Here is a 12883-nt window from a genome sequence, read left to right on the forward strand (position 1 = left end):
GGCAGCTGCCTCTGAGATTGGCCTCCACCAGATCCTCTTTCAATGCTTTTGTTATTCTTTACACCAAAAGCAAAGTGGGTCTCAGCCCCGCCTTAGTGGAAAAATACAACCTACTCTAGGTGGAAATAGTGTAGACATTGAGGGAATTGCACAACCTGGAATCCAGGGGAAATGTGAGTTGACCTTGAGGTTGATGGGTAAGAGCTGGAAATGGAAGAATGTAAGACAAGATACAGGTTTTGGGCCAGGTGTGGTAGCAAATACCTATAATCCCAGCAACTCAAAGGCTGAAGCAGGAGGACTGCAAAGCTTGAGGCCAGCCTCAACAATTTAGTGAGGCCCTAAGCATCTTAGTATACATCTTATCTCAAAAAGAGGTGGGGATGTAGCACAGTGGTAGAGTGTGCCTGGGCTCAATCCCTAGCAAACACACACCCACCCTCCCCCAAAAAATGTTATGGGAATTTGGCTGACCACTTAAGAATGGAGAACACCTGAAGTCGGTCCTGTTATATTGCTGGGTGGCTACGAAGGCTTGCATGTGATTGTGGCAAACAGTAAATGAGATGGAGATGGTTGAACTACTTTGACATAGTACTGAGGTAAATAAAGGTTGGGGAGTTTCAGGAGGTGGGAAAATATTAAGGATGGATTTTTTTATGTGAGACCAAGCAGCCACCTGTGTTCCCTAGGAAGACATTGTCTTCACTGAGGTAATGCAGAATGCACGGGTGAGGGGTGCCCCAGCAGCTCTGAAGAGCTCAGATCTGGCTGGCCCCTGCTGACAGGGGTTGTTAGTAGGAAATGCTGCTGTGAAACCAAACATGCTATTGCAGTGGAGACAAGGGATTCTAGAATTTTGGCAGAGAAGAAGTAAACATAATAAAATGGATAGTAAGATGAGTGGAAATTAAGATGCCTTGATCTCCAGGACTTTGTGCCAATGGCTAACAGTCATGGAATTCTGAGGGCCGGCTGATTAAAGTGTTACTTATGTAACCAAAAACCGCAGGGAGGGAAGAAAAACTGATGAGCAGATGGCTGAGGTAGTCTGTCAAAGAAAATCATGGTCCCTTATCCAGCTTCCTAATCTAAATCAACTTACAGATCTAGGGCACAATGAAGGGGAGGACTGGTCTACAGAAAAAGCCTCACTTCCACCAGTATATATGATGTATACCCACTAAGGATATCTCAAAGCCTGTTGAGTACTACTGTGGCTTTATATGCAGATGAGGGCTTATGGAAACCAGGTTATAAAGGGAGAGTTCTGGACATATTCTCTCAGAGTAAGTCTCACTTTAGGATTATTTCGCTAAATTCCAAGTATATATTTTGATGTATGGAGTAAGGGCTTTATGGGAGGAAGAGTCACGTGGAAACTTCTTCCTGGCCATGTTAATAAATTATGAGCAATCACATTAGAAAATGCAGCCATCTGTGTCACCACCAAAAATGTTAAGAGATGCAGCAGTAATGGGCTCCATCATAATTTCATTTTACTTACAATCAGATTCCTGAAAACAAGCAGATGGATAATGGAGGATGAGGGTGCACTATGTTAATCTCTGTCATAGCTACCATGCCAGATGCATCTTTACTGGCATTTGACAGGCAGCTATTGATTTGGCAAAAGCATTCTCATATTCTATCAGAAAGCAGTTCACATTACTTTGAAATGGACAGTGATTCTCATTTACTCTGTTTCCCCAAGGTGATGTTAAACTTCCTGCTCACTATATGGTCTAAAAGGGCCTTGATCATGTTGACATTCTGCAGAACATCCACTGTATTATGAAGGGATGCAAGGTGGATTTGGCTATTAGGAGGTGACAAGTACTCTAGATGCCCTGGTTACTTATGTGTGCCAAAGTATGGATGATAAACTATGAACAATCAGAGGCATGTCACATTGGTGAAGTGTTTAGAGAACTAATGATCTGGTTCATATCAAGATATTCCTTCTACGGTAAAAAAGATTTCTTGCACCTTTCACCACTTAGCACTGAGACAGAGATCAAGCATTTAGTAGGTCTCTGGATTTTGAAGACAAATATGTTAAACATATTTTTCCAACCTATTTATCAGGACTGCCATTTCACAAAAGAAAGATCACAGCAGTTTCAGCCTTCAGCACAAACTGAAGTGACACTCAGGCTATGTACATGGTAGTTAAGAATATTGTGCATACTCTGGCAAGCCCTAGTGGAAGGTTACAACACAGGCCTGTGGGATCTGGGAGTAAGGACATGCCTTTTGTAGCAGAGATGCTCAAGTCCCTGGCATAGTTCTGGGTCCCAAAGAGACTGTACACCTGATTAAGGGATACCAAGGAATGAAACAAACAGAACTGAGAGCCTATGATCTGGACATTATCAAATTCATAGGGCCATAAATTCAGATGACATGCATTGATTCATCATCATTGGAATATTAGAATTGACATCCATTCAGGATATGGTTTGTCTTTATTGTCTATGGTGTATCCTCCAATACAATTGTGCTAAGACCTAGAGAATACTTAGTTTGTTGTCACAGTATCACACATAATATTGCCTCCAGGACCACTTTTTTTTTTTTAATAAATGAGGTGGGGCAATGGGCACGGGACCACAAAACTCCTTCGTCTACCGTATACCTCAGTGGGAAGCAACTAGTGTAAATTGAGCAATAGAATGACTCAGCTAAGGCACCATATACTAGGCAGCAACCTGCAAAGTTGTGGTACTGTCCTCCAAAACTAAGCATTCATGCATTTGCAATGGCTCATATATGTCCTCCATCCTTAAAATACACAGGTCTAGAAAACAGTAGGTAGAAGTAGGATTGACCCATCTCACCATCACAGTCAGTGACTTGAAGACTTTATAACCTTTTCCTACAACCTTGGCTTGACTTGAGATTTTGGTTTCTAGGAGCCAGGGTGATTCTTCACCCGGGTACCAAGGATTCTAGTGAATTAGAACCTATGACTGTCACATGTTTGCTTGAAGCTCCCCACACCAGTGGAAAAGCATGCAAAGAAAGGAGATATTTTGGTGGGGATTATTGACCCTGATTATCATAAGAAGCTGAAGAGGAATATGTCTGGAATCCAAAAGCTTCACTGGTGTGTCACTTTGGGCCTTGTGATAACAGTGAACAGGCAATGTCAGCAATTATAATCTGATAAGGACAAGGCAACTGAGGACTCAGATCCTTTGGTGATGAAGGTTTGGGTCACACTATCCAATCTAGACTAGCTGAAATGCTGGCCAAAGGTGAGGGAAAATTAGAATGGGTGATTGAAGAGGGAAAATGAGTCCAACTGCAGCCTTAGGATCAGCTTTAGTAATGATTGTAGCTCAAAGGCCCTCCACAAGAAGCATCAGCATCACCTGGGAACTTGTTAGAAATGCAAATTCTCCCCTCACCCCCAGATGTACTGAATTCAAAAATCTGATGGCAGGGTCTCACAGTCTGTAGTTAAGCAAGCCCTCAGATGATTCTGATGCATTAGAGCTTGAGAATCACAGCTGCAGATCCTACTAACCTACTGTATTAAGTCCTTCCAGATGCCACCCCTTTGAAGAACATGTAAAAGAGGGTGATCAGGGTGAGACATGGAGTTGGGGTGAGTTGTGTCAACTTCTGTGAGCCACTTCAGGTTTTTCGCACCATGTTTCCTCCAGCCACTAGATCAGACAGTGACCATTGCCGTGCAGGTATAGACAGCCTCATGCAGGTCCTATTTAGCTCTCCCTTGTTTCAGGCCAATGATGTGTAACTCATGGCTTCTCTAACATCAAGGCATGGGAGCCACAAGGAACACACTTGGCACTCACACAGCAGTATGAAATGCAAAGCAGATGACACCATACACCCTGAACAGTGGTGGACAGGAGTCAATGGATAAGCTCTTTCCCCTTTCATACCCTGGGCAGACACCCGAGGATCCTGCAGGACTGAACATGTACCACTGGCCAACTTGATAATGTGTCTTCATATTGGCTGTACCTCTTTCACCTGTTCCTTACTCTGGTGCTCTGGGATCACTTCTCAAATAAATTATATAGAAGCCTTTGGGGTTAGGTTTGTTTTAGGGGAACCCAGTGTAAAACCTAATGCTTTTGGCATTTTTCCAAGAGTCATGATTTTCCTCAGCTTTCACACTGTCATGTACTCAAGAGTGGCCTTCCTAAAGACCTAATCCAAAGTAGCAAGCTTCTATTATGAGATCACCCTGTTTGAATTCTCAGCACAGCATCTATCACTATTTGATATTTTTCTTTTTGAAAAACAAAGTTATTAGTGCCTTTGTCCTATATTAAAATATGCTCGTCTGTCTTATTCTTTGCTATTTCATCAGCAACTTAAATGGTGCCTGGCACAAAATGAGCACTGAATAAATATTTCTTGATTAAATGAAGAGTTTGAGAATAAGACAAGACCCCAACTCAATCCAGAATCTGGGCTAATAGACTTTTAGGAGAAAAAAGTGCATACCTCAAATTTAAATTTATTTAAAAATTACAAAAATGTCTCCACCCAAGTTGTCCGTGAAAAAAATTTAAAAGCAGCAACAATGATCTTGGTTAATTCCCAGCAGTCTGATGTAATTTATAAAATCGAACAAAATTTGGATGTGTGTCTTATGCCTCTGTAGACACGGGACCCTTTTTTAAGGTCTCTTTCTTTAGGGTCTGGTAGTATGATTATTGGAACACTTTCCAAAGCCTTTTTCCTTTGCACTCTATGTAAAATGATTCTATAGACCCCTGTGATGGCGCTTCGAGCATCTCTTCCTTGGTTGTTTCGAATATGCTCTTCTGTGATACCCAAATGTTCTAAAGTGCTTTTCACCTCGTTTTCTTCTTCTTTGAGGGTTTTGGTTTCTGACAAGTGTTTAGGATCCAGTTGGAAAGGTTCCAAAGGCGTGGGGCATGGAACCCCTTGCATCCACTCATTGTTCATGATGTAGTTGATCCCATACCTCTCCGAGGGTACAGGCTGAAGAACTCCTCGGATGAGCCGGTGGCAGGGCTCTGACACGTGTGAGGGCACGCTGTAGGTGCCCTCGAGGATGCTCTTCTTCAGTTTGGCCACCGTCTCTGCCCGAAATGGCATTGTGCCTGTCACCATGAAATACAAAAGCACCCCCAAGGCCCAGATATCCACATAAACACCGATGTAGTGCTCATCACGGAAAAGCTCAGGAGCAGCATAGGGAGGAGATCCACAGAAGGTGTTCAGCATTTCACCTTTTCTACTTACTGTGCTGAATCCAAAATCACCCACCTTCACACATGTGTTACTGGTATAGAATACATTCTCTGCTTTCAGATCCCTGTGAATAATTTGGTTTTCATGCTGTGGGAGGAGAAATGAAGAGAAGGAAAGTAAGTTTCAAAGTAAAATACCAAAATAAAAAGATGTCAGTTAATTTGAAACAGTGAGGTGATGGTGGTGTAATAACAGAAAATCAAGGGAGATCAACTTAAGTCATGTTAGTACTCTGTCGTAACCTTTAGACCAATGTAACACCCACACCTCCCAAATAGACCAAAGGTTCCATTCTTTCATGGAGCAGGGGTTGGAGTCTGTTCCACTCATTTGGACTCGGGAATCTATCCCAGAAATAAAACCCAGACCTTACAAAACTACACACTCTAAAACATGAGTCCTCCTTAGTTTTTTAGTCTTATCTGGGTTTTTCTGATGGAGAGATCTTTTGACTGGGGTCTCCAACTTCCTGACCAAGCTCTTTGGGGAGACTCTTTTATTTCTACACAATTCAGTAGAAGGAAGGAGGCTGCATTTGGTGTTTGTAGCAACATATCCCACTATGGGTTGTGAGTGTGAATCCCTTTCTACCCTTTCACTCTGGATCCAGGCCAATAATCTTCTCAAAACCCTTGACCTGTTTAATCTCGAGGGCTCTTGAGAAGTGGTTTAATGTTACTTTTCCCAACATAATTCTAGGGGTAAAAATCCAGATTTTTGAGGCTGACAAGTCTGATCAGTTCTAGGTTAAACTGTATCAGCTACTTGATATGAATGTCAATTTCCTTCTTTGTAAAATGCCATACTGATAACCACCTCATAAGGCTGGTGTGAGAACAGTATAAAATGTCATATCAACTGTGTTCAGTATGGTCCTTGCACATAAACAAACTCAATAAAATCTTTGATTTTATTTATCTATGTCTTTGATTCACCCTTACTCTTTAGAGACCAGATTTCTGGGAGAAACAGCAAGGCATAGGGCTTCTGGACTCATGTCTGACCTTCCACTGCTGGATTCCCTTCTGCTTTCCCACCAGATTTAGTAGTAGGAGTGAAAGTCGAGTTCCTCCCATGTGCCCAGCAATATGGTGAATAATAGAGCACAAAGAAACAACTCTCGGAGGAACTGGGAGAGTGCAGATTTATCTAAATAAATAATCAGAATAAAATAAGAATGACATACTCATGAGTGTGCTGGGACACAGAGGCAGTAAGAACTAGGTGCTCATTGAAGGCAAGAAAGTTCATGAGGTTAAGAAATGGTAATGGCCCGTGAGGGGATGGTGTTCATTCAGCTATGCTGATTGACTCCTGCCAACTTTGGGAGAAGCCAGGAGGCTGTCATGTAAATGGAGACTTCTGGATGTTACAAGAAGCATGATCCCAGCCAGACTTCTGACTCTCACAGAACTCTCACAGCCCTGCAGGATGCTTAAGTGATGGTAAACTAAAGTCCCACGTTTCCAATGCTGGTGGAAATGGGGCCAAGACTCTGTCCTTGCCCCTGCTCACCATGTGCTTCACGGCAGACACAATCTGGGAGAAGATGAGTTTGCTTTCTGGTTCAGAGAGCTTCCCTTCAGTGCTGATTTTCCCAAAGAGTTCCCCGCCCCCTGCATACTCCATCACCAAGTGGAGCTTGGATAGGGTCTCCACGACTTCATAAAGGCGGATAATGTTGGGATGGTGCAGTTTTTCCATGCTGGAGATTTCACGGGAGAGTAGCCTTTGAGTTTTCTGGTCCAACTTGGTCTTGTCCAGGATCTTAATGGCCACCTTCTCTGGAAAAAAAAAAAAAAAGCCAAAGGATATGACAGGAGAAGTAGGTATTTACAACTGGAAGAATCCAAGATGGGCTCCTTTATTTTACTAGACAAAGAGGTTGAGTGGTAGTTCTCAAGTCCACAGAGCTCATTGATGAGAAAGACAAAGCAACAAAGCAAGTCTGGAGTTCAATTAGTGCTCCACTTAGATCTGTGTGAGTCTTCCCCACACAGGTTTTAGTGACAACCACTGGCTCCCAAGGGAATTTTCAGTTGTGATTTTTTAATTTGGCTTTTATAAATAAAGTAAAATCACCCTTGTTTAGCTCAGAGAGCCCTTCTTGATGGGACCAGCATATCTCTTCAGCCTCATTGTCCACAATTCTGTCCATCATCCCCAACTTCCCTTATAACCTTTATTCCAACAATTATAGAGTTATGCCTGGGGCCTATCCTCTGCCTGCATCATTCTCTCTATCACTTCTTCCCTCTCTGCTCTTTACTCAGTTAGTTTCAGATGGTCTTTTAAAGGCAACTTTCAGAATGAACTCATTCCAGGGAGTCTTCTATGACACTCATCCTAGGATGACCATGATATCTGGGTTCTGGGTACTCAGAGCTCGAGTATACTCTACACTGGCCTATAATGTTGAATCCCCACCTTTCTGCTTCTCCCTGTGTGAACTATATTTTATTTGACCTTATCAGAGACTGGTATGTGTCAGAAGCAGTGCTCAGTGTTTGCTGAGGGTTGGTAAAGGCAAGAGGAAATTAGCTGGTGGGGGATTAATTGGTAAGATGGTTCTGGGTTGCAGTTTGGTATTTTTATTGAAACACTTAAAAATAGTTACACACTTTGACCCAGTCATTTCACTTTTATCAACTAATCAAAGAAATAATCTGATGCACATACAAAGATGTATGCATAAGAAGATTTCTGTGATACTGAGAATAGAACAGTTTCCAGCAAGAGATAGTGAAATTGACCAAATTATGTTGTGTGCATCTGCTAACATGTAACAATGAGTCACAGTATTATGTATAATTGTAATGTGCCAATAAAAATACAATTTACAAAGAGATGTTAAAGGGGCCATGGTTGTGGCTCAGTGGTAGAGCGCTTGCCTAGCATGCATGAGGCACTGGGTTTGATCCCTGGTACAATGTTAAAAAATATATATACACAAAACATAAAATAAAATAAAAAGGGCTGGGTATGGGACTCAATGGTTAAGCAACCCTGAGTATAATCCAAACCAACAAACAAAAGAAGAAGCTAGAAAGAGATGTTAATGTGTAGTTCATTTACATTTATAATAGCACACAATGGTTGATCTTTTTTATGATGTTTATTTTTATTGATATGAAAGGAGATTACCTATACAAGAGAGGAAAAATACAAATATATGTTTACATAGAAAAATATGGCAGAATATTCATTAAAATATTTATTTAAAAGAGGTACTTTCCAGTTGGGGAAGCATAAATGGTTTTCTTTAAAATTTGTTTTCGCTGATTGGTATTTTCTAATTTTTCTATAATAAATATAGATTGTGTAATGAAAATGGTTACTGTTAAAAAATGGATGAATTTTCCATGATAAAAACATTCATATTTTGGTTCAAACTGGACCATACTTTTTATTAGATAAGAAAAAAAGTGATCAGGCAAGTAAATGGAACAAGAGCACAGAGTACCTGTGACTATTTCCAAACTGACTGCTGTAAAGAACTTTGTCACAGTGGTTGTCAGCATGAAGATAGATGCTACTAATTCAAAATAGGAGTGTTATCAGTATACTAAAGAAGGTCCATCCAAGGGCCTGGGATGTGGCTCAGGAGCATGAGCAAGAACCTGGGTTTGATTCCCTATACCCCCAAAAAAGATCCATTTGCGCTTCTGGAATTGAAAGAGGCTAGTGTCTGATGTGGCCAGCACTTTCTTGGTAGAGGTAATACTGTTCAGTAAGGAGACAAATGATAAAGGAGCATAGCACCCAGGGCTTAGGTCATTGGGGCTGGCAATCAGCCCCAGGAAACAGATCTCCCAGTGTCAATCCTTGGGGCATTCTTCCTCCTTGGGCATATCTGTTCTGCTTTTCAGTCCTGAGAGTTAAGATTCCCTTCAGTTGTTTACCTGAACCACAAGTTTCTCATCTGGTATAGCCTGTTGGATGAACTGTTTTTATAAGAACTAGAATAATGAATTCCATCCTTCAATTTCATATACTCCCTGGAGAATGTGCCCTCCTTGGTTTTCCCCATTGTTGACTCAGACTTTGTTACAGCTTGTTGCTTCCTCACTTCATGGAGCAACTGTGCAGTTGTAGGTATACACGGTTCAGTTGGCAACGGGTGTCAGGCCTGCCTTTAACACAATCCTAGTGTTTTATTTCCCTTCCCTTCCTCTCCCTCTCCCTTTGATTTTCATGGCTCTTAGCAAAGCCCCCCCTCCCTACCCAGTCACCCCATGGATCAGGACAAGAGTGAGGCAGAGGGGTGTTATGAGAGTCGATGCTTCCTAAAATTCTGCTCCTGAGGCACCTTGATCACTTCCCTTCACATTAAATTACCTTATATCCGTGCCTTATAGCATAACTGCCTATTTAAAAGTCCTGGTATTCCAAATTGTTGCTCAGTGGTAAAAACTGCCACTCCACGAAGAACTAGATTTCCAAATCTACTCTTTGAACACACATTTAGTCAGCAGATACTATGCACCAAGCACATGCACTGGGAAGACACACATTGTTCTTACCATCCAGTGGGAGAGAAATACTAAAAAAAAAAATCCTTATGATGTGATAGGTGCTAGGAAGGCATATGGATAAAGAATGGAAAGACTTCCTTAAGTAAGGACACCGAAGCTGTGATCAAGAGGTGAGGGGAGAAACCTGTGGGGATGGCATGAGTGACAGCCTGGGTGAGATGTAGCATTTGTGCTTGAGGACCTGAGAGAAGCCTGCTATGCTAAGAAACATAGGCAGAGTCAGATAACCAGCTTCAGGAAACGCTGCCTTTATCTTTATGGTAACGGAAACCTAAGGTTTGAAGGGAGAGTGTTGTGATCTGACGGCCATTTTTAAAGAGCGGGCTGGCTACAGTGTGGGAGGTATGTAGAGCAGCAGCTGGCCTGGGAGCAGGGTAGTTGCACAACATGGTTATCACAATCCTGAGGACCCTCTTGATAGTGGCAGGAAACAGGGAAGGAAGTAGACAGATTTCAAAAGTCAACTCTCCTTTCTCACATCTTATGAGGTGACTGACACAGGTCCCACCTAGTGGGCAACATGTTATTTAAACCACACTTGCAAAGTCAAAAAGTCCAGAGGCCAGGTGGTAAGAGCAGAGCAGGCTCATTTAAGCAGCAGGGAGTTAGTGGAAACTTTAGGGTCCTGAGGTGCACCTGACCTGATATGAAGGAACAGCTGCTACTCAAGTCCAAATGATGGTTACTGTTGGGAATGTAGACCTGGTACTGTGAAATCTTCCAATTTTTATTGTTTAGAGAGAACCTAGACATCTGAAATTTTATGCAAAAGCTTCCAATGAATAAGTATCCACAACAAATTCAAATTTTCAAGCCTACATTAGACCAAGCAAAATATGTACATAGAACAAGGGATTAGGGGTAGGAACAGATATTGGAACCTAGAAAGTGTGCTGTGTAGCTAGGCATGGTAGTGCACACCTGTAATCCCAGTGACTCAGGAGGCTGAGGCAGAAGCATCGCAAGTTGTTTAAAAAAATTTTTTGTAAGACATTTCTAAACACTACCCTAATATGTATATATTTATCAATAAATTGTAAACATGTACTACTAACATACACTTTAAATATGCATAATCACTGAAATAAAAATGATACAATTACAAATAAATAAAAATGGAAGTACTAGTTTCCCCCCTCATACCAGTGAACCATCTTGGGCACCTCTGGGGTATATGGGAAATGAAGGAAAATATAAGCCAAGCTGATGCTGGAGATTGGCCAGAGCCACGTTCTTGGGGGGGGTCACATTAAGACCTCACTTGAGGACAGTGAGAGATCATTAGAAGGTTGTAAGCAGGTTGTTTCAGTCAACTTTCTTGCTGCTGTGATTAAAAGATCTGATAAGAACAATTTTAGAGGAGGGAAAGTTTGAGGACTCACAGTTTCAGAGGTCTCAGTCCATGGAGAGCCAGCTCCATTCCTCAGGGACTGAGGTGAGGAGGAACATCCTAATGGAAGAGTGTGGCAGAGGGAAGCAGCTCACAAGATGATCAGGAAGCAGAGAGAGACTCCATTGGTTAGATACAAAATATATACCCCCACGCCATGCCCCCAATGCCACTTCCTCCAGCCACACCCTACCAGCCTACAGTTACCACTCAGTTAATCCCTATCAGGACATTAATTCACTGATTGGGTTAAGACTCTCACAACCCAATCATTTCTCCTCTGAACCTTCTTGCATTGTCTCTCAGCCTTTGGGGAACACCTTATATCCAAACCATAATACAGGGCTAAATGGGCAGGCTGGCCTTTTCTTTTCTTTTTTTTTTTTTTTTTAAGAGAAAGGTAAGCACTCTTTTTTTTTTTTTTTGAGAGAGAGAGAGAGAGAGAGAGAGAGAGAGAGAGAGAGAGAGAGAGAGAATTTTTTAATATTTATTTTTTAGTTCTCGGCAGACACAACATCTTTGTTGATATGTGGTGCTGAGGATCGAACCTGGGCCGCACGCATGCCAGGCGAGCGCGCTACCGCTTGAGCCACATCCCCAGCCCCTGGGCTGGCCTTTTCTAAAAGATCCCTTCTGGCTGCAGTTGGGGGAATGATGTAAGTGTGGATGAAGAAGATGAGTTATAGTGGTTTCATCCAATTAGGCAAAGATGAGATATTTAGGAGACAATATCAATAGGACCCGGTGTTTGGCTGTTGGGGGCCAAAGAAGAGTTCAAGATTTCTAGGTTTAGCAACTCCAAGGATGGTGGCATTCAGTGGAGGAGTGAGCGGATCTTAATTTCTGTCATCACAGTTCTGCACACTCCTTCAATTCCCCTGCCTCCTCTCACCTTGTTGGGGTCACTCAGCTAAACAAGAAGCCTGGTTAAATCCAGCTTCCCACCTGCTCACTGTCGGCACCCATGCAGCTGAATATGACCACATGTCTCACTTTGCGTGAATGATCACTCACCTCTGGGCAGATGTACTGTATCTCCCTAGTCCAATAACCTTCCAAATGCCTCCTTGATGGCTTTGTCTCCCATCAACTTTCTAATACCTTCTCCTGCCCCTCACTTATAGCCAAGGACCTTGATTCTTACTTTGAGTTTAAAAAGCAACAGAAAAAAATTTTCTCAAGTTCTTCTCACCATGTCTTCCCACCAACCTGACTCTGTGCCCACAGACTTTGTCTTCCTGTTACCTTGGATAAATGGTTCCTGCTCCTATCTAAGGCTCAGCTGAGACTCTTTTACATGCTGCATGCATTCCATCTTCTAACTACTCAAGATCAATCCTTCACAATTTTTTCATTCTCTCTTGCATGATCAGCGTTCCTCTTTCTATTCCATTACTTCATTAGCACATGAATGCTTTCCCTCATCTTAAAAAAAAAAAAATTCTTCCCAATAGAAACACCAAAAGACTTATGCTAGAATGTTCATAACAATTTTTATGGTCTGAATGTGGTCTCCTAAAATTCATGTGTTGGAAACCCAATCTTCTTGCAACAGTGTTGGGAGCCAGGTCCTTTTGGGGAGGTGTTTAGGTCACTAGATTTGTACCCTTATATGTGGATTAATGCCACTACAAAAAGGTCTTGCAGGAGTGGATTTTCTCTCTCTTGCCCTTTTCTACCTTCCACCATAGACATA

At 42.0% G+C, this 12883-nt stretch overlaps 1 protein-coding gene across 2 annotated transcripts in view; it reads right to left on the reverse strand.

Annotated features, from left to right (window-relative positions):
• The window catches only part of NIM1K (NIM1 serine/threonine protein kinase), a 65456-nt gene that overhangs the window by 2341 nt on the left and 50232 nt on the right, over positions 1-12883 (reverse strand). For both annotated transcript variants that reach the window (XM_081292764.1, XM_081292763.1), the window contains exons 3-4: positions 6778-7046; positions 4486-5349 (exon numbers count right to left, since the gene is read on the reverse strand). In XM_081292764.1, the coding sequence (XP_081148890.1) occupies positions 4600-5349; positions 6778-7046 (1019 nt within the window). In that variant the 3' untranslated portion in view covers positions 4486-4599. The remainder of the gene's footprint in view (positions 1-4485; positions 5350-6777; positions 7047-12883) is intronic.

This window comes from Spermophilus citellus (assembly GCF_964194105.1).
Source record: "Spermophilus citellus genome assembly, chromosome: 1".
Classification (NCBI taxonomy): Eukaryota; Metazoa; Chordata; class Mammalia; order Rodentia; family Sciuridae; genus Spermophilus; species Spermophilus citellus.